General features: G+C 31.5%; 1 protein-coding gene across 4 annotated transcripts in view; it reads left to right on the top strand.

The window, feature by feature from the left end:
- LOC140434744 (juvenile hormone esterase-like) overlaps nt 1–21,170 on the top strand; it is a 538,160-nt gene that overhangs the window by 396,397 nt on the left and 120,593 nt on the right. For all 4 annotated transcript variants that reach the window (XM_072523239.1, XM_072523238.1, XM_072523240.1 and 1 more), the window contains exons 7-8: nt 1,335–1,503; nt 19,278–19,456. In XM_072523239.1, the coding sequence (XP_072379340.1) occupies nt 1,335–1,503; nt 19,278–19,456 (348 nt within the window). The remainder of the gene's footprint in view (nt 1–1,334; nt 1,504–19,277; nt 19,457–21,170) is intronic.

Here is a 21,170-nt window from a genome sequence, read left to right as displayed (position 1 = left end):
AAGGGAAAAAGAAAACGGCTGTTTTAAAGTTTTCCCGAAAATCATTCGAATTTTTCTTGCCGTAAAAACCATCCCTAGACTTCAAGGAACATTTTAAAAAAAGAATTGTTAAGATTGGTCCATGCGTTGTTGAGTTATGCGCTTACCAATACATTTTGCGATTCATTTTTATATTATAGATCAAAAATCGAAATCTTAATAGAAGCAAACTATTATTATGAATTTTTTCAACCCGGTCTTATAAAATAAGGTGATAGTCTCCCCACCCTCTTTAGTACAATTTCTGCATGGGTATTAGCTGGCAATGTTATGAGCAATGTCCACTCTAAAAAAAATATCTTGCTGTTTGCTCAAATCCAAAACGTCCACTTACATAACTGACACGTAAAACCAGTAATGTTCAGTGTTACTTTATTTTTAATACCTTGCGTTTCTAACAGATGGTAACCCTAATAACTGGTGTATTATACTCAAAGCGAGTAAATAAAGATACAGAACAGACAGTTAAAATTTAATTTCGCTATAATCTCTCTGAAGAATCCTGATAGGACAAAATACATATAAGCGAAAAGTGGAGGCACTATACTGAAATCAAATCCTAACTGTTCTTTGTGTTATAGTATCTAATTATGTGGATGAACCAGTACAAGCAGTAGAAATTGCGTAAAAAACTTGAACTATAAAATAGTTCCAGGCATTTTCCTGACTGAAGCCGTCTGTTACACAGCGGTTATACTTCGAAGCATAGTCAACGCCCCTTGATCTAGACGAAATAAAAATCAACATAAAGGCTTGGATGTGAAAATTGTCCGTGAGGTTATTAGGAAATAGGTCTAAAACCATGAGCAAATGTTCCATTAGTATGTGAAGTTAGATTACAAAAGTATTATATTACACTTTCTTTAAAAACTTGAAACCTTTAACCAGTACTGGTTTATATGTAATCTTTATAGAGATATCTTCTTTAAGCGATATTTTTAATTTTACAATATTATTTAATTGGTAGTGTAAAAGCAATTTCCGAAGTGAAAACCTCAACATAAAATATGACGGATTTTTAATTAAAATTGTGATTAATGCCTAATAATAATGGTAGATAACATAGAAACGCCACATAGTATTTGACAAACCTGTCTGATAGCATTCTTAATTAATTAAAGTATTATAGTAATAATAATTAATATTATTTACATGATACATAATGCATTTTTTTATTTTGTAATTTTGGATAGATACAAAAAATATGACAAATCATTGTCATCAAAAAATGAATTAAATATAAATGAAATAAATACACTTATTATTTCCCAATATCCTACAGTTAGTTCTTTTAGGAATTTGGCACTGATCCGATTATGATTTGGTCTCCAGTCATTGAAGCTGATTATGGTCAACAAAGATTTTTACCAGCCCACCCCATACATCTTTTAACTAATGGTCAATTTAAGAAGGTTCCATTTCTAACCGGACAAACCAAAGATGAGTTTGGATATTTAGCATTCAGTAAGTATGAATTGATTATTTAAATGAAAACTATACTTTTCAATAAACTTAATTTTTTAGACCAATCAAGTTGGTAAAAAATAAGCTTTTTAACGCATCACACGCTTCAATCAAACTAATAACAACAGAGGTATGATGTAATGCCGGTGCTGAGGTTTTCGATACGGATAGACAGACAGAATAATATATATATATATATATATATATATATATATATATATATATATACATATATACATAGATAGTAAGATATATAATTGCTAGTTATATTAGCCGTTGTTAATATAACATTTCAAAATTGACAATTACATTTTTTGATAGATTTAATCAATCAATGTTTTCAAAAGTGAAATTAAAAAAAAATTAATATAAAATTACTTAAATTGGGAATCTTCCGGCGTTCTGTGTTTCTTTGTTTTTGCTGATGTATTTAGTAGATTAATTTTTGATGTTTCTTCGCAATAATAACATTTTAATGCTACAGATCTTTTAAAGGTAAGATCATTTACTTAATTGTTTTTCATATTAGATGTATCGCTAATAACACTCTTTTAGATAAACTGATGATGTTCATTGAACAGTGGGCGAAACGTCTTCAATAAATAGATAAAGTAGCACTTGCTTACTTTAAATAGAACACCCTATATATTAATTAATTTTTAGATTTCTCAGATTATTTTAGACATTTTTTAAATACAATGTCCTATACCCATTTTTGACTGTTTCGGAAATATTAAGTAAAATGAAAAAATTCACATTTTGAAAAGAAAATTATCTATTTGCCGAAAGTCGCTGCAACATATTCAAAAACTTTTAAATATTACAAATCCAAACAATATTGTCAATGTAGGAGATGTTCAAAATGCTCCCCACGAACGTCTTGGCAACACTCTAACCGTGAATAGAAATTTCTTTTAACGCTACTAAACATCTCAGATGTGATCAATCTAATCGCAAGCGTTATTCGTCTTCATAAGTCAGCTAAGTCAGTGAGTTTAGTTTTGTATACAATACTTTTCACATATCCCCATAAGATAAAGTCTAATGTCGTCAAATCAGGGGATCGCGGTGGCCATTCCATCGATCCTCGCCTCCCTATCTACCGATTTAGAAATATTTGGTTAAGGTAGTGCCGGACATGGATTTGGTAGTAGAGTGGAGCTCCATATTGTTGAAATCATATCATAGTCCCTGGCAGTTGTGAGTTTCCTGGATCAGAATACAAGTTGGTCAACGTTGGCACTACATTATTTTGGGGCAATGCTAAACAATTGTCGCCATTCAAATTGCCATCTATGAAAAATAGACCTATGATCTGATCTTCAATAATTCCTGCCCACACGTTAACCTTCTCAGGGTATTGAGTATTTTTGACAATTTTGTCGATTGGCATGACCGTGAAGAATAAAGGTGCACTCATCAGACAACAAAACATGTTCTAACTGGATCACATTGCTGTCTAACATTGCTATCATATTTGTTCACAAAAATACGTTCTCCTATCAAAATCATCTTCCATGACCTCCTGCGTGTGTATAATTTTATAGGAGTGCATTTTGTTTTCTTGTAATATTCAAATAACCGATGAATAGCTAATATCGAGTACTGGGGCTGCTTTTCGAGCAGATGTATGTGGGTGTTCCTCAATACAGCCAATTTGGTATCCTCACTTATTGCATTGGCAGCTTCTTTTTATACCTTCCTAACATGGCGCAGCTCGTGGAATTGCTTTTCTATTTTACCAATTGTCCCTTGAGATATGTGCGGCAAATCAGGAAATGCTTCGTGAAATAACTACTTTCATGCGCGTCCGTGTCTTATCTCCATAGCCAATCATTTATATACTTGTAATTTTGTGCATTTCTGTTAAATGAACAATTTTTCTGGCTTGCGATTACTGAAATTCAAACGACTATAGCACTGGCAATTACTTCTGTCATGGAACAATAAAACATTGGCGTTTTAAACCAAAGTAAACAATTTTTTGTTTTTTTTAACATATCAATAAAAAAGAATGCTTAAATAGTTTTTGCTTACTTTATCATTACCAAGACCTAAATGGGCAAGAAGTATTAAGACAGTAATAGCGACAAATAAATAATTTTCTTTTCTAAATGTGAATTTTTACATTTTACTTAATATTTCCGAAACAGTCAAAGATGGGTATAGGACATTGTATTCAAAAAATGTCTAAAATGATCTGAAGAATCTAAAAATTAATTAATATACAGGGTGTTCTATTTAAAATAAGCAAGTTGGTATTGGCCACCGTTATCTGATACACCCCGTATAAAAAGTTTTTATGGAAAAAAATGCGCAACTATAAATACTAATCGACGTGTTAGGCCGTTTTTTCGAATACTCCCTCATTTATTTATAAGATAATTTATTCCATTTGGCTGACACACAGTGTATATATATATATATATATATATATATATACATTTATATATATTTATAACTTATTATTATTAATATATATATATATATATATATATATATATATATATATATATATATATATATATATATATATATATATATATATATATAGAAAAGGAGTACGACCGTCAATCCAAAATAAACTAAGGTACACTCGAAGAGTGGTGGGTTTTTCGGTCAAAGTGGAGAAATAAAAGACAAAGAAGGTGGCTACTTCATCTATTTATTGAAGACGTTTCGCTTTCTGCTCAGAAAGCATCATCAGTTCATCTAAAAAGAACAATATGAAACCAAAAAACATCCAAGGAGAAATTACAACAAAAGTGTGTTACCTTACAAAGACATGTAGCAGTCAATGATGTTAAAAATATGAAAAAACTTACGAAACTGGACATTCAGAGTTAACGTTGTATAAAATAATTAATTGAAACTAGGTATAGTTTGCAATTTAACAAAATTAGCACAGCAAAAGAACATGTGATAAAAATACATGTATTAAAAAGTTATAATAAAAACTTAAGTAAAAAACATTAAGGTTAATTTTAAAGTGTAAAGAACCAAAAATAAGATCATACGAATGCACTTCCAACAATTTTATTAATAAATTAGCTTTTAATTTTAACTTTAGGTAACATTATAAGTTATTAAGAATAATAGTAATAAGATAAAATGAAGTTACCAGTCTTTAGCTTACTGAGACTCGTCGATAAATGAATTTACAAGTTTAACACCCACGAAAACACGTGAAAATAGGTGGCCTTGAGGTCAAATTGACATAAACAGCAAGGCAACCTACCAACTTCTATTTATATAAGGCGGTATATTCAAAATTTGTGATAAATTTGGTTGACAGCTTGTCGTTAAAAAACCAAGCAATGAAAGGAAACAGTTTTTTTGGAAAAAAAAGGAAAAAAAACAACACTTTTGTTGTAATTTCTCCTTGGATGTGTGTGGGAAAAACACTTTTTTTTTAAAACTGAACTCACAATTAAAACTTTTATTTCCGACTTACAAAGATTTTAGTAACAACAACAATAAATTAAATCAGACTGAAAATATTGATTTTAACATGGTCTTTTTATAATTTTATAATTGCTGATCTTGCTGTTCGGTACGTTGCAATTTAGTCCAGAATGTTCAAGCGGTAACCCCGTGTTGAAATCCACGTGGTAGAATTCACTGGATGGTAGCGGTCATTGTACAGTAACTACTCCATCCACAGAAGAAGTTTTGTGAGGGACGAACAGAACTGTTGATTTGGCCTCTTCTGAAGTTTCGTCGCTAGAGTTGGGTTTTTGTTATTTGTTTTATACCTGTAACATATATAGAGGCAGATTATTGTAATAAAGATATATAAAGGAGTCATCCAAAAATGGTTATGGCTATGGTTCCATAATTTCGGGTTAATCGTCTCTAGATGTTCCTCTTCCTTAGAGAGTTCATGCAGTTTGTCTAAGGGGATGTGATCTATCCTTAATGGTATGAATTTAATCGCTATTGTAATATCTATGGTCCTTATTTTGGGAAACATTAGCGGTTGCTCTGGGATGGTTGTCCTTGAATTTATGTAATTCTGGATTGGGGTTTTGAATTCGCATCTGGGCAGAAGATTGATGATATAAGTTCCTTTTAGGCCCAAAATTTTTGTTGTAGAACATCGAGTTGTAATTTTGGTTGATTCAGGGAATATTCCTATATAGTGAGCATCTGATAATCTTTGTATGATGACATCTCGAGTTTGGACGGGTGTGTATTGGCAAGAAGCTTCTTGGGTGCTCAACTGCAGGATTTGTTTGATACAGTCATCGTTGCTTCTAGTATTGTTTCCTCTTGGCAAAGATATCTTGTGTCGATTCGGGCACATGGTTCTTCCAAATATTGAAAGGATTTTTCGTTTATGAGGAGATATGGTTCAGGAGGAATGATTGTAGTAGAATTTGCGGTAGGTATAGGAAATAAATGATAATATGTAAAGGAATCAGGATGTAGGACAGTAAAATAAAGGATAAATATAATAGTATGGTTTGAATAATAGTCATCTACTTTGATGATGTCATAGTACTTTAGGATGTCTTCGTTTTCGGTGTACACAAGCTGGTCTGCCTTATGGTGTTCTAGCATTTTATTGATGATCAATTTTATTTCGTCTTTTTTGATCACACTGTTATGGGGAGTGTTTACACGGGAAAAGGTAATGGCTTCTTCTATGTCATTAAGTAACTGAAGTATAATTTGAAGGGTCAAATTTAATTGGTCCAGAACATTCCTTGCTTGCAAATAATGATTGACGTCAAAAATGAATGTATTGAGATTCGTGCTGATATTATTTACTTCTTCTGCTATTATTTCATGGTTGTGTGTTAGTAATGTGATAGTTTCGTTGAACTCTTTTATAATCTTCTTGTTCAAGCTAATGTGACGATTAAGATGATTTATAAGATTTTCCTGATTCGTCTGTAAGGTTTCTATAGCATTGTTGTATTTTTCTGCGTAATCTTGATCTAAATTTCCAGAAATTGCTTTGATAATGCTTCCTATTCCATTAATTAGCCCTCTTCCTATTCTGCTATAGGGGTAAATTGTTGAGAATTTTTCTTGAGCTGATTTTAATTGATACCTAAGAGCTTGGTCTAAATTTTGTAAACTGCAAAAATACGGATGGCTAAGTCCATTTTGAATTGCTGTGGTCACTGCAACGTACTGGGTTTCAATTCTGTCCAATTCTTCCTTTATTGGTAGTAGTTTAAAAAAGTGTATAAAATCGTGTGTACTAGTATCGGGCTTCTCTTAGTCGTTGAAATACTTTTGTGAGATTTATTATGTGTTCCTGTAGTGATGTTGAATATACTATTACGTCATCCATATAGACGAGGCACATTTCTCCTTGAAGTCCCTTCAATACGTTGTCCATCATACGTTGGAACGTGGACGGAGCGTTCTTAAGTCCAAATGGCATTCTTAAATATTCATAGTGTCCATTTTCTACATTAAATGCTGTTTTGGGAATATCTACTTCAGCCATCTCGATTTGGTGAAATCCGCTAGCTAAGTCGAGGGTCGTAAAATATTGACATCTTCCCAATTTGTCCAAAATATCGCTAATGTGAGGAATTCTGTATCGGTCGTCAATTGTCTTCTCGTTGACCTTTTTATAATCTACCACTATCCTCTACTTTATTTTACCGGATGAATCTGGTTTCTTTGCCACGACCCAAATGGGCGAGGACCATGGGGATTGACTTGGTCGAATAATCCCTTGCTCTAACATTGAAGAGATTTGTTTCTTTACTTCTTCCTTGTGCACATACGGATACCGGTATTATTTCGTATATACAGGCTCTTCGTCCTTGGTTCTGATGTGGTGTTTAACTTCGTTAGTAAAGCTGAGAGGAGTGTCTGGTTGGTAAAACATATCGGAGAATTTTCGGCATAGGTGGCAAACTTGTTCCTCGTCTTCTTCGTTAAGGTGTTCGGTTTTAATTAAGTCGTCGATATCTTGTCTGTAGTCTGATCCGGAGGTTGTTTCCATGGAATATATATGGAAATCTTGAATGTCTATTTTCTTGCTTTCGAGTGGTTCCATAAGAGAAAGATGAATGGGGTCTGACGTGAAGTTGGCAATTTCGGTCCAGGCGAGGTGGTTCTCGGAGTTAGTAAGGGCTTCTCGTACTACGACACCTTTTGTGTTGGAATAATGATGGTTCCTTTTTCTTCTTTGACAGGAATTTTCACTTGACTAATAGAATTTGCTTCCAAATGAATGGAATAAAATTTAGTTTTATTTGTTTCGTAATATTTAATGGGGATTGTAGAATCTTTTGTAACTAAAAGCTATTTAGGAAGTTTAATTGGGCTTCGAAGAGTTTTAGATTATCGAGGCCAATAAGACCATCGAAGGTTTTGTGAAACTTAAAGAGGTACCATTTCATTTTGCTGTCAGAATTAAATTTTGAAAATAAAGGAATTTTGGCACAATGTTTTTGGGAATAGTTTTAAAAAATTGATGTGACGACAAACTGTTTATGTTTTATGTAACTTGGAAAATATGAAGAAGCCATTTCTGGATTAAGAAATGACTTTGTGGATCTTGCATCGATTAAAAGTGGTAAAGAATGCTTAGAAATTTTAATGTAGGGTAGCTCCTTTTTGTCGGGAAATGAATGAAGTTCAATTACGTTCCGATTGCTTCTGATGGGTCCTCTCGAAAATTTACGTTTTCTTCGTATTCGGTTGGTTGATTTTTGTATGTATCTTGTAGAAAATTGTCGTATTTAGGTTCGTAGTAATCATTGTAGTTGGCATTCTCTTCTTGCTCATCTCCATGGCATTGTATATTGTAAAGTTCTTCTACGGTGAATTTTGGCTGTGCTCGGTAATTTGGTGTAAAATTTTGACGGCCTCTGGTTGTGGTTTGTGTTATTCCACTCATAGGTATTGGTCTAGACTGTTTTGACTGTTCGGGTTTGGGTGTCCATACATTTGACTGGTTCTGGGTCCTGAATGCTGGAGGGTTTGAATTTTGTCTAAATTGATCGAAGTTTTGTTGCCGATGTGGTTGCTAAATTGATTCTGTTGAATTGCTGAATTGATTCTGATAACAGAGCCCATTGGTTCTTGTAGGCCTGCGAAGAATATTGTAAGAGCTTGTTGACGGAAAAATTCTTGTTTGTTCGTTTTAATATCGGCATTTATGGTATGTCAATCTAGGTAATTATTAATACAGCTTAAAAGTCCCATGATCTTTTCATAAAAATGCATAACAGATTCTGTTGAGCCTTGTCTTAAATTTACTAGATCCCTTGTAAGCGAATTTTCGTCTCTCTTGTCTCCAAAATTTTGGATGCGTGTTTTATTTCATCCCAACTTTCGCATCCATATACAGATATAACTTCTTTGGCTCTACCTGTTAATTTACTGATATTAACATAAAGCAAAAATTTGTTTTGTATATTAGCTGTATTAAGTATGTCATAATATTGGTTTAGAAGTATTGTAGAAACTTTAATAAATTCATGTAATTCATTTGAATTTCCGTCAAAATTTGAAAGAATGCATAAATTTTTAACGTCAAATTGTGGAACTGCCATATTTTCAAAATTTTCAATATATATAGTCAATAGTCAAATCAGTATAGTAAATTTTCAATAGTCAATATATAAATATATCAATCGTAATCTACTTATTTTCTATCTATTAATCTCTATGTTTATTAATATATAGTATTTATTAAGCTATTCAAATTTTGTCTTTAAATAAGTTTCTGAATCTCTCTAAAGTCAATCTAAGGACTCTAAGGTCAATCTAAGAGGAGTCTGATTTATTAAAAATTCTTTCAAAATTTAATCTTCTTAATTCTAAGTAATAATAAAATCGCTTACAGGATAAAGACGATGCCAATATTCATTCCTTTGCTCTTGAAGGCGTCTAACTGCTAATTCCCTCGGGTGAACTCTGCAGACGGTTTCCCTGGGGCTGGTTCTTGGAACAGTGGACAAACACTTAAAAGTAATGAGGATCTATAAAGACTCTTCCATTTCCGTACTGACTCTGCGCCAATTATGAATGTTCTTGGGAAAAACAGTTTTTTAAAAACTGAACTCACAATTAAAACTTTTATTTCCGACTTACAAAGATTTTAGTAACAACAACAATAAATTAAATCAGACTGAAAATATTGATTTTAACATGGTGTTTTTATAATTTTATAATTGTTGATCTTTGTTGAAATCCACGTGGTAAAATTTACTGGATGGTAGCGGTTATTGTACTGTAACTCGCATCACACGCTTTAATCAAACCAATAACAACAGAGGTATGATGTAATGCCGGCGCTGGGGTTTTCGTTACGGACAGACAGACAGAATCAGGTTATTGACATCGTTAGAGAATTTGGTAATAGGACAGAGAATAGTACAAAAAATCTCAAAAGTGAAGTGAGAATTCCCAATCAACCTATATAAAAGGTACTTATCACGCTTTATACCAACATCCGAAGTTCGAAATAATAAGAATTACGAGGAACACTAAACTTAAACTTCTGGGTCTAAATGGTCTGGGTCTATGGTAAATATCTAAATAAAATTCTAGGTACAGAAGTTTTTAATTTGACGAGTGCTATCCACAATTACGTCCAACGAGAAGTTAGTCGCGTTGTCTGTCAAATAATGCTAGAAGTGGATTTTCTGGCGATAAACCTCTTGAGAGTAAGTAGAAATGCATCAGCAGAGAGTCCTGTGAGTCCTTTTTCGAATGGTCAGTTAGATACGACACAATCTGAGTAAACATGTGTTGGACAGGAATAGGAGTCATGAATCCAAAACAATTGATGCAATTATGAATGACTTTCTTTGTTTGACGGAGACCATCAAGGGGCCAGTATTTTATTCGTAGATGGGATAAAGTGGTTTGGGCTTCTGCGTGGTACAGCTTTTTGTATTGTTCTTCAATCATGAGAACAATAATGCGATTATTAAAAGAAAGAAGAATTGGGTATTTCTGTGAATAACTTATGGAAGCGAAACGTAGCCTCCCACTTGTAGTAGTTTATCATTTTCATCGATAAAAGAATTTAATTTTCTAATGTCTTTATTGGAGACAGGCAGTTTGAATATTTCCTGAATCTCCTTAGTAAGAAAAAGGGATTGAATATACTTGAGAACAAGGCAAGTCGAAAATTCAATTTCCTCTAAAGAAAGTACAACAGTGTCTATAGTAGTGTTATTTAATTTCGCTTTAATATTGGAAATAAATCTAAGAACAAAGGCTAGGGATCTTTAAATTTTTGTAAAAGTTAAACAACGATTAAATAAATCCTTGAAGGTGTCGTTTGACTGAGCAGCAACAGTGGCGTTTGAGGAAACTAGATTTTTTCTTAATTCAGGTAATTCACAATTCCATTTTTTAATATAAAAAAAGGAGTAAACTTCTGGTTCGATTAGAAATTTCGAACCATGACGCCACAAACCAGTAAGTTCAAAGTTAGAACAAATAGATTTTGCTCTGGAAGAGCAAAATCTATTTGTAAGATACCATGATACAAAAATTTTTGTAAGATACCTTGTGAGCGGTGATTAACTCGGCTCTTAATAAATAGAATGGCAGGGAGTTCTAATCTTGGGATAGTGGATTTGTTTTTTAGTTTTGGATTTGACAAGTCTCACTGAGACGGTAGAGCCATCACAAGTGACTCGGAGTATCACAAGTGATATTAGTAATAAGGGGTGTCCCAATCTCGTGACAATGACCAAATCCTTTGCAAATAAAGTTTCGAACATACAAGGGTTGTTGAAAGAAGCCATAAAGGGTCGAATGAACGACAAACATAACTAAGAATTTTTCTCTTAGTAATTGGTTAGGTTACCTTACATAAAGGAGGCTTGAATGAAAAGGTATCGTGATTATGTGACCAAATATTACCTAATATCGTATTTGAGGAACCAGTTAGATTTAACTTGAACTCTGAAGTTGAAATAAAGTTATGCTTTTTACTAAAATCTGGATGGTTCGAGCTTAGTTTATGAAGCAGACTTAATTTCTGTCACTTATGAGCTGACTTACCTCTAATTTCTTATAGATTGTTACCATCAGATAGTACAACGTCCATAGAATGGAACCAGAAATAACCAACCCTAAGTCATTATTAGAAGAATAGATAGTCAGATTAGCGATTGTTTTGGAAACTGTTTTGACACTGTTTGATTTACTTCGCTAATTTGTAACAGCTTGTTATAGGTAGAGGCGGATAGCTAAATAATCAGATTTTGTGTAGCAAATTAGACTTGACTTGATCAAAAAGCACTTTTACAAAATTAGTTTGCCACTGGGGGCAAGGAGGTATATCTGGATGGTACTTAGTAGGACCATAGATGTGTTGCCTGTATTAGCTGACAGCGCATGAGACATAGAACAGTTAGGTTGATTCCTGGTACTTTCTTCAGTTTGTCTAGAGTATGTGTGTTCCCTATCGTGATTGACTTAAATTAAATTAAATTAAATTAATTAAATTAAATAAAATTAAATAAAATTAAATAAAATTAAATAAAATTAAATAAAATTAAATAAAATTAAATAAAATTAAATAAAATTAAATAAAATTAAATAAAATTAAATAAAATTTAATAAAATTAAATAAAATTAAATAAAATTAAATAAAATTAAATAAAATTAAATAAAATTAAATAAAATTAAATAAAATTAAATAAAATTAAATAAAATTAAATGAAATTAAATAAAATTAAATAAAATTAAATAAAATTAAATAAAATTAAATAAAATTAAATAAAATTAAATAAAATTAAATAAAATTAAATAAAATTAAATAAAATTAAATAAAATTAAATAAAATTAAATAAAATTAAATAAAATTAAATAAAATTAAATAAAATTAAATAAAATTAAATAAAATTAAATAAAATTAAATAAAATTAAATAAAATTAAATAAAATTAAATAAAATTAAATAAAATTAAATAAAATTAAATAAAATTAAATAAAATTAAATAAAATTAAATAAAATTAAATAAAATTAAATAAAATTAAATACAATTAAATAAAATTAATTATTATACCCCGCATTATTCTTGATTATTTTTACAATATAATAAATTAATTACAACATATAAAATTAAATAAAACAACATAAAATTAATCAAAATTAAGTAAAATTAAATCAACTTAAATAAAATATTAAAAGTAAGTTTAAATATTTAAATAAAATAAATAAACTAAATAGAAGTATTTAAAACAAAGGTTTATTTTAGAAGTTTTCTAATCTTTTATAGGAATTTTATAACCGTTTTAAATAGATAATAATTATAATGTAACTACATGATGAATAAATTTTGTATGTATTATATTCAACAACTTTAAAAATTACTAAAATCATTAAACCAAATTTTTAAAGTAAAACATTAAAATTTTTTAAATTTTAAAGAACTTAAAGGTGCAAATTCAGTAATAACCAGACATAAAATTGCATTAACTCATATCTAGTAATAACACGCTATAAGAAGTATTCACTTCTTTCAGCACTCCCCAAGTGCCACGTTTTTTTATTATTTATTAAAATTTGTTTGAATGTATCTAAAATTAAGGGTCGTATCGTGTTTGAATTGTATGTAAAAGACGGGTCAGTCCGGTTAAATATGTTTTGCGAAATTGAATATACTTATAAAATTTTTTGAAAAATGAGATAATTTTTAAGGCTGGTCCGGAGAATTTGACTGAATGGATATTAATAATCTGAAGCTTACTCGTATTTGTTTTTGTTAAGACGTATACTAATAACGTATGGATAAATAGTTAAAAAAAATTACATGTATGTACACAAAATGATTTAATAATGTTTTTTTACGCTTTAGCACTTTTTAAGCTTATAAACAATTACAATATGACAAAAAAATATTTAGAAAGCTAGTTGAAAACTTAACTTAAAAAAAGTCATACAGTCCTACGACTGAATACGTTAAAAGAAGAAAAGTGAACCGCTATAAATTAATTGTTAATTTATAGCTGAAGTGTTATGCCAGAACCTGCAACCGTTTACTAAAAATAATGATAACTAAACCTATCTTAGCGACATATTCAATTGTTAATTAAATTTTCTTAAATAATGTTTAACTTACTTGCTAAATTGTTCCCATCTTCCTTTAATACAAATCTTATCCCTGGCGAAATAGTACTGATAGAGTTTACAAAAAATAATACATCATTTGACATCGCTTTTAGCTTGAAAATCTTTTTTGCTATATTCTTTGTATATATCAGATATTTCTCTTAAGCCAAAATATCCATATAACATAGCAGCTACGAGATATAGTCCATCGAATGTCTGATACAGTAGGATAACCAACTTCATATCTTGGTCTGATACTGCTGCAATACTTCAATTTTGTAAAATTGCGAAAATAATTATAATGAAAATACTCCACAACAAAGGGTTTGGTAGGGCGAGTTTCTCTGCAAATCCGCATACAATTGGAAGGAAGATAAATATATTTGTGCGCTATCCACACCCATCTGTGTATGTCACTTCTCTAAAAAATTTTGGTTTATAGTGATCTTCTTTTCAATTAATAATTTTAGCAAGGCATTCGGTAAACAACATTACGATTTTGGTAGCCTCAACCATCACTATATATAACTATTTCTTTTAAGGAGGGACACTTCGCAATTAAATTTTTCAAAAAACTATAAATAATCGAAGTTATGTATGTAGCTTTTAATAAACCGTTGGTTTCATCCCATAGAAAGCAGCGTAGGTATATTGTAGCCAAATTAAACACAGTATAATTATACACATATAACTTTGTCTTGTAATACATAGCAGAATATTGCAAATAAGAAGTGTTTTACTGCTTGCATATCAACAGTGAGCAATACAGTCTTATCTGGGTTACACAAGGCTGTTTGTTTATCTTTTTTCTTTTGTTGTCTTACTTCTGTTTTTCTTTTCTGATATTTTTCATATTCTTTATTTTTTTCATGACCATGTTTGTAGGCTATACGTTAATCGCGATGGTTTTTCTTTGGTTTAAACATACCCAAGTTTTGCTTGTTAAATTCTGCAGGAAATGAATCTTTGAATTTGTTTCTAGATATTCTTTTAATACATTTTTAACAAGTTGTACGTCAGCAGAAACCCTTTTTCGTGATTCATTGAGTTGCTGATTTTCCCTAGCATGCATCCCTGATTTATGTTGTGCTGACAAACACCAGCTGCTCACCGATCATTCCTTTAATCCGAAAGTATTAAGGAATATTATCTTACAAACTAATTGCTTTTTGTTATTACTTTCTAATTAATATTAAAAAGACGTTGATCTTCTAGATCCTTCATTTTTTCTTGCTATTCACTACATTCACTAAAAGAGCAATATATGATTTTCTTGATGTCCAATATGTCATTGATTTCCTAAAGGATTAATCTCTAGTAATATCTAAAATTTCTCAGCAATTCTTTCCTGTTTTCTTACATTTATTTGATTTTCATCTTGAGCCAAGCTTTCGTTCATTTCCACACTTTGTGTAGGTACCTATACTTTTCAACAATTTTTTAAGCCCTTCATATCTCTGAACGTGTAGACGTAATTTATTTTCTCTCTGTTTCTACTCCGTTTTTTAACATTAGATGTTTCATCTGATATTATTTCACTTTATTATTTTCTGTGGTTACAATTTCATTAACCATAGCATCTATCTCACATTGTTAGACCAATAATGATATATACCTCGGAAACAAGACCCGACACAGCCACAACACAAAGGCTACTGGAAACGGCAGAGAGTACTAAGAAGAATTACAGGAAATACGCTGAGAGATCGAAATAGAAGTAAAGACATTAAAAGAAAATATAACGTAAAGTGTATAAAAGAATCGACACAAAATAGAAAAAAAAAATTGAATAACCACATCGGCAGAATAGGGGAGACCCGTGTCGTCAAAATAGCAAGAGATAAGTCACCAATCGGCAGAAAAAGTCGGACAGCCGCTCAAAAGATGGAGTGACAACCTTCCATAGAGGTATTCATCTGCCAATCAACAAGGAGGATTGCTTATAAAGAGGAAGAAAAAGAAGAAGATCTATCTCACTTTCGGAACTAGAAGAACAAATTCTGGGGATCCTGAACTTCACATTGTCCTATATTATTTAAGACTAGTCTTGCTCTATATCAAATATGACAAAAACTGTGAATTGTTCTGATGTGCTCTTCTCTTTTAACGGTGATTTTCTTTTAACCATTGAGTGACCTTGTCAGTAATAACTGAAGTTTCTTCAATTTTTATTTGTAAATTGCTGTCATCTATGAAATATTTTGAAATAACTTGTTGAACTTCATCAATGTTGACGTCGGAAGGAACTACTAACATAATGGTCTGATTTGTGGAGTTTATTCTAAAGTTATTTTTTTTTTTTTTTTTCATTGTTAGATTTCTCGAAGAACACATCAGTTCCAGTTATTACAATGCTTGTAGTCATCTGCATATTTTTTTTTACTTCTGGCCGAGATTTCAGCTAGTGTCAAACTGAAAGAAAAAGAATCTTTGTAAAATGTATGTAAATTGAAACATTTGAAAATGCATAAGGCTATTTTTTTGTGAGAGTAGCATATCGAAATTTGGTCGGGGAATAACATAACATAACGGATAGTAACTATCCGTTAACTTTCTTAACGGGAAAAACCTCGTATTTGAAGTTAACATTTTAAAATAGTTTTTTAAAGTTATGCCTTATTAAATCTGAAATATACCTTATACTCAGTACAATATAATCCTATGTTATACTAACTTACTCTTTCCAAGACACTTATGCAACTATTCCCAGAAATATTTTTAAACAAACGATGAGTGTTTTAAAGGTGTTTGAAAAACTCCTCCTGCAAAGAATCCTACCAATAATTGAAGAAAAGAAAATAATTCCAGATCATCAATTTGGATTTAGAAATAAGCATTCGACAATTGACCAGGTGCATAGAATAACTGCTATAATTGAAAGATCATTAGAGAAAAGAAAAGTCTGTTCTGCAACCTTCTTAGATGTGGTACAGGCGTTTGATAAAGTTTGGCATAAGGGTTTGATACATAAACTTAAATCATTCATGCCTAAACAATATTCAAATATATTACAATCATATCTAGCGAACAGACATTTTAGAGTAAAACAAGAAGATGCATACACTGATCTCAAGGATATTGAAGCAGGTGTTCCACAAGGGAGTGTATTGGGTCTAGTCCTATACCTAATATACACGTGTAATATACCTGAACTAGAAGACGACACCATAGCTACCTTCGCAGATGACACTGCTGTCTTAGCGGTAAGTGACACCGTCGAAGAAGCTACAGAAAAACTACAAAATTCAATAAATAAAATCCATGAATGGACCAAAAAATGGAAAATTAAGCTGAATGAGAATAAATCAGTCCATATAAATTTTACCAATAAGAGAATTAATAATATTAATTCTCTTATTCATCACTCTTGATGCGAAACTTCGCTGGAAAGCTCACGTGAAGAAGAAAAGAGAAGAACTAGGCATCCGCTACAAGAAAATGTATTGTTTAAAGGGAAGACATTCCTCTCTATCCATAAATAATAAACTCCTAATCTATAAACAAATACTAAGACCAATATGGACCTATGGCTGCCAACTCTGGGGCTGTGCCAAGCCTAGTAACATCAAAGTAATCCAGATATTCCAGAATAAAGTGCTGAGGAACATCGTAGATGCGCCTTGGTACGTTAGGAACAACGAACTTCACCGGTACCTCAAGATGGAAGACGTCAATCAGATAATCAAGAAATTTGCAGGGAGCCATGAACAACGACTCCATCATCATGTAAACGTCGAGGCTATCCAGCTCCTCGACAATACGAACCTAGAGAGAAGGCTCAAAAGAACAAAGCCTTTTGAACTGGTATAATGAGTGAGTGAAAAGCAGAGTAAAGTGTTGTGCGAGTATGCATGCTAAATTTAATGCTAGTTATTAGAAATAATAGGAAAGATACTTGTGAGTAGACACCTAATTTTAAGATTTCATTAGTAATTTAAGTTAGAAACAAATTGATAATAGGTCTTACTGACCAGATTTTAATGTAAGTACACTTCTGTGTCTTTAGTAAAAGAAAAAAAAAAGAAAAAAAAACGAAGAGAGATTATTATTATTATATAAACGGATTATTGAGATCTATATAGCTAAATTATCTGGACCAGCCTTGGAACTTAGATTATTTTTCAAAAAACCTTATAAACCAGATACATTTCGCAAAAAATATCCAATCTGGCCCATCTTTTGCATACAATTCGACATAAAACACGATAAGTTCCTCAAGTTTAGATAAATTTAAACAAATAATAAATAATAAAAAAGTTATTAGAAATATTCGAAAACAACGATTTTATTATTTATTTGTAATAACCTTTTTGTTTATTAATTGATTTCATTTTAGCATATTTCATTTCGTGTATCTCTATTTTTCTGAAAAAGTTATCTGTTGACGTCTAGTCTCTAAATAAACAAGTTTTTAAATTATGAGCACCATAATGAGTTTGAAGTTTTGACTGTTTGTTTAAAAATAGTTACTAGAATATTAAAAAAGTCCTAGATGAGGGTCCTTTTGTAGTTTCTCATACTCCACATTTCAACTGTATCTATAGACTTGTGTGGAATAAAATACTAACTTTTTTATTGTGTGTTACATACAAGCAAGTAACACTAAGCAGTTTTGTTGAACAAACTTATTATGTAAGCAAGATTTTTACTACTCCAATGGCTATTAACTCCTAGTAAGTTTATTACTAATAACTAAAACTAAGTCTAGACACCTATTTTCTAAATGGTTAGTCATTAGAGGAGTTCTAATGTTTAATCTCTAGTTGTGTGGAGTTGTCAAAGAAATTTACTGCTAACTCGTTGGGGTGTTTTTCCAAATCGCTTAAAATATTTATCACTTCTTTTACCAATCATTTGCTTTACTGTTTCGATCTACAAGTGCCTATAAATATCTGCATTTGGAATGTACTACGACGCATCAGTGATAGCACGAAGAACCTTAGATTGAAATCGCTCTAGTATTCCCCACAGTTCAATCCCGTGAGTCCAGATCGGCCTGATGATTGATTTATACACTAATATTTTGTTAGATAATGATTTACGGTTTTATTAAAGGTAGATTTACGGCTAAATAACCAGAAGTATTTTATAAATTTTATTTCTAATTGCTTCCTTTTTATCCAGATGTATGCTCTCCATGTTACGTTCTTATCTGGGGGTAATCCAAAATATTTTACAGTATCATTGTTGGGAATATTCTTGTTATGTATTAGGATATTTGGTGTTTCATTGTGACATTTAGTAAATATCACGTAAACTGATTTTGCTTCGTTGATTTTTAGTATCCATTCTTTAGCTCATATTTCAATTAAATGGTTTGGTATGGTTTGTTGTAATATTTCAGCTGCTTGATGGGTTTTGGATTTCTGACCAGAATGGCAGTGTCATCTGCGAATATTGTGATTGTCGATTCTTCTTCAGTTGGAAAATCTGTAAAGATTCTGCAGAAAATTGGTCCCAAGACACTGCCTTGCGGGACCCCTGCATTTATGTTGTGGATGTTAGACACACTTTCTTCGTATCTTGCAAAAAATAGTCTTTCTTCGAGGTCTAATTTTAGTATAGCATCGTGTAAAGCAGCTGAGATTTCAGTACGGAATAGTTTTTTGTAAATTTATCATCTTAGTTTTAGATTCTAGCTTTATTTTTAAACAAAGGTAAAAAAATAATTTATAACTATGTATCATTAGAAAAATTATGTCTTAAAACTTATTTTTTAGGCATTATTCACAATGAGACTCTTGTCAAAAGAATTAATGAAAAATTTGAAGAAGTGGCACCCATAGCTTTTATTTACGAAAGGGAGTCTGAATTTTCCAAAACTGTCAGTAAAACCATAAAAACTTTCTATTTTCAAGATAGGGATGTCGATTCGTCAAAAATACCTGCATTAGCACAGGTAGGTAAATATAGTCAGTAATTATAATAATAATGCTTGCTTTTATCCTTAGAAATAAAACGCACATTGAATTTTTGGTTCTTCTCTCTGTTTTATATGATATTAGTTTTTTAACTGTTATATCAATGTACCATCTTTTGTTATCCTCTAACATAAAGATATATTATAAGAAAAACTTCAAGGTAATATTCCTTTTTGCTTAACGTATGCTAATGATAAAGTTTTAGTAGTGTAAGGTGAAAGTAACCATAAATCATAGACTTCTGAGATGTTTAAATTGTTATCCTTTATTCCGTAATTTATTCTTTCAATCATGCATCTGAAACCAACAAATAGCCAGCCATATATATTAAACGGCCGATCTGAACAAAAACCTTACAAAATGAGTATCAAAATAATTTGAAATTGGGTAAAAGAAACAACCAATAGTGCCAGACCCTTCATCATAGAAGAGTTAAACAGGGCAATGGTTAAAGGTAAAATAAGAAAACTGCAGATGTTGACGACATTCTTGTCAAGAAAATTATAAATTTGGGTATAAAAACTAAAGAATACTTTTAGGTTAAGGAGGTAGCAACTAGCTACCTCCTTAACCTGCGAAGAAAGGCCAGGTTTATTGCTATTTTAAAACTGGGAAAACTATATATAATTCAATATATATTCGATAAATTCGATAAACTCGATATAATTCAAAGATCTGTATCTCTTTTCTTTTGCTTCTTTAAATTATGTGAGAGACTGATTCAACGTAGCCTAAGCGTCAATATAGCTGATATAAATTTCGCAACATGTCGAATTTTCGAAACAATTTTGAAGGGAAAAAATCTAAAAATCACAAGTGTTGCATTTATAGATCTCACTGCCACCGATGATACAAGAAGTTCAATTCGTGTTACCCCCCTTTCACAAGAGCCTAATAATTTGACCCTGGTCGTCGAGGCCTTTCGGCAAATGACCGTAAACGAATCCATTGCCCCTAGGAGTCTGGCACCGTTTAAGGGTGTCACGTTTCTGCTGGTGGGCTCCACCTTCCCTGTAGTCACTTTGTTGCTACATGAATACCCATCTGTTATCCCAACCACGCGCGGAAAGGTGAACGCAGGTGTGAATAGCACGTTTGACAGGTTGCCGCCGAATAGCCAACTCCTCTACCACTTGTCTCCAGGGAGTGGGTACGTACCGCAAGCTCACGTTTTTAATGGAGAAAGAACGTGTAGAGTTTGCAGTTCGTTTAACTTCACTTTAGTTACGTGGAAGTGTGTTACATTGGATAGAGATTTGACACACAAAAACACTGTACCGACACCAAAATTAAATTATGTGACCTTAATAATCTCCTTCGTAAAATAAGACGTTTGAACTGAGGTTCCACAACAAAAATACTGAGAACAACGATACTGGCATTATTGCCTTATAAAACTACGAACTGAGACTACCAGATGTAAAGAAAAACTTCCACAGATGTTTAACAAGGCAGCCCCCAGTAAAAGTGTAATATTAGCAATCATTGAGAAATATCGTAACACTGGTAGTGTGTTAAAGGACTTTTCGGGTCGCCTAAAAATAGTTATTACCAACAATAATTAAGGACGCGTTCACGATCAGATCTTAAAATCTTCAAAATGAAACCCTAAGATATACTGTGTACAAACTGAATATCAGTTGCATCTACACGCAGACTGTTTAAATCTCGTGGTGGTTATCCTTATCGCAT

The sequence above is a fragment of the Diabrotica undecimpunctata genome, chromosome 2 (genome assembly GCF_040954645.1).
Source record: "Diabrotica undecimpunctata isolate CICGRU chromosome 2, icDiaUnde3, whole genome shotgun sequence".
Lineage (NCBI taxonomy): Eukaryota > Metazoa > Arthropoda > Insecta > Coleoptera > Chrysomelidae > Diabrotica > Diabrotica undecimpunctata.
Note: the sequence above shows the minus strand (reverse complement) of the source record. Positions and strands in the feature narration are given on the sequence as shown.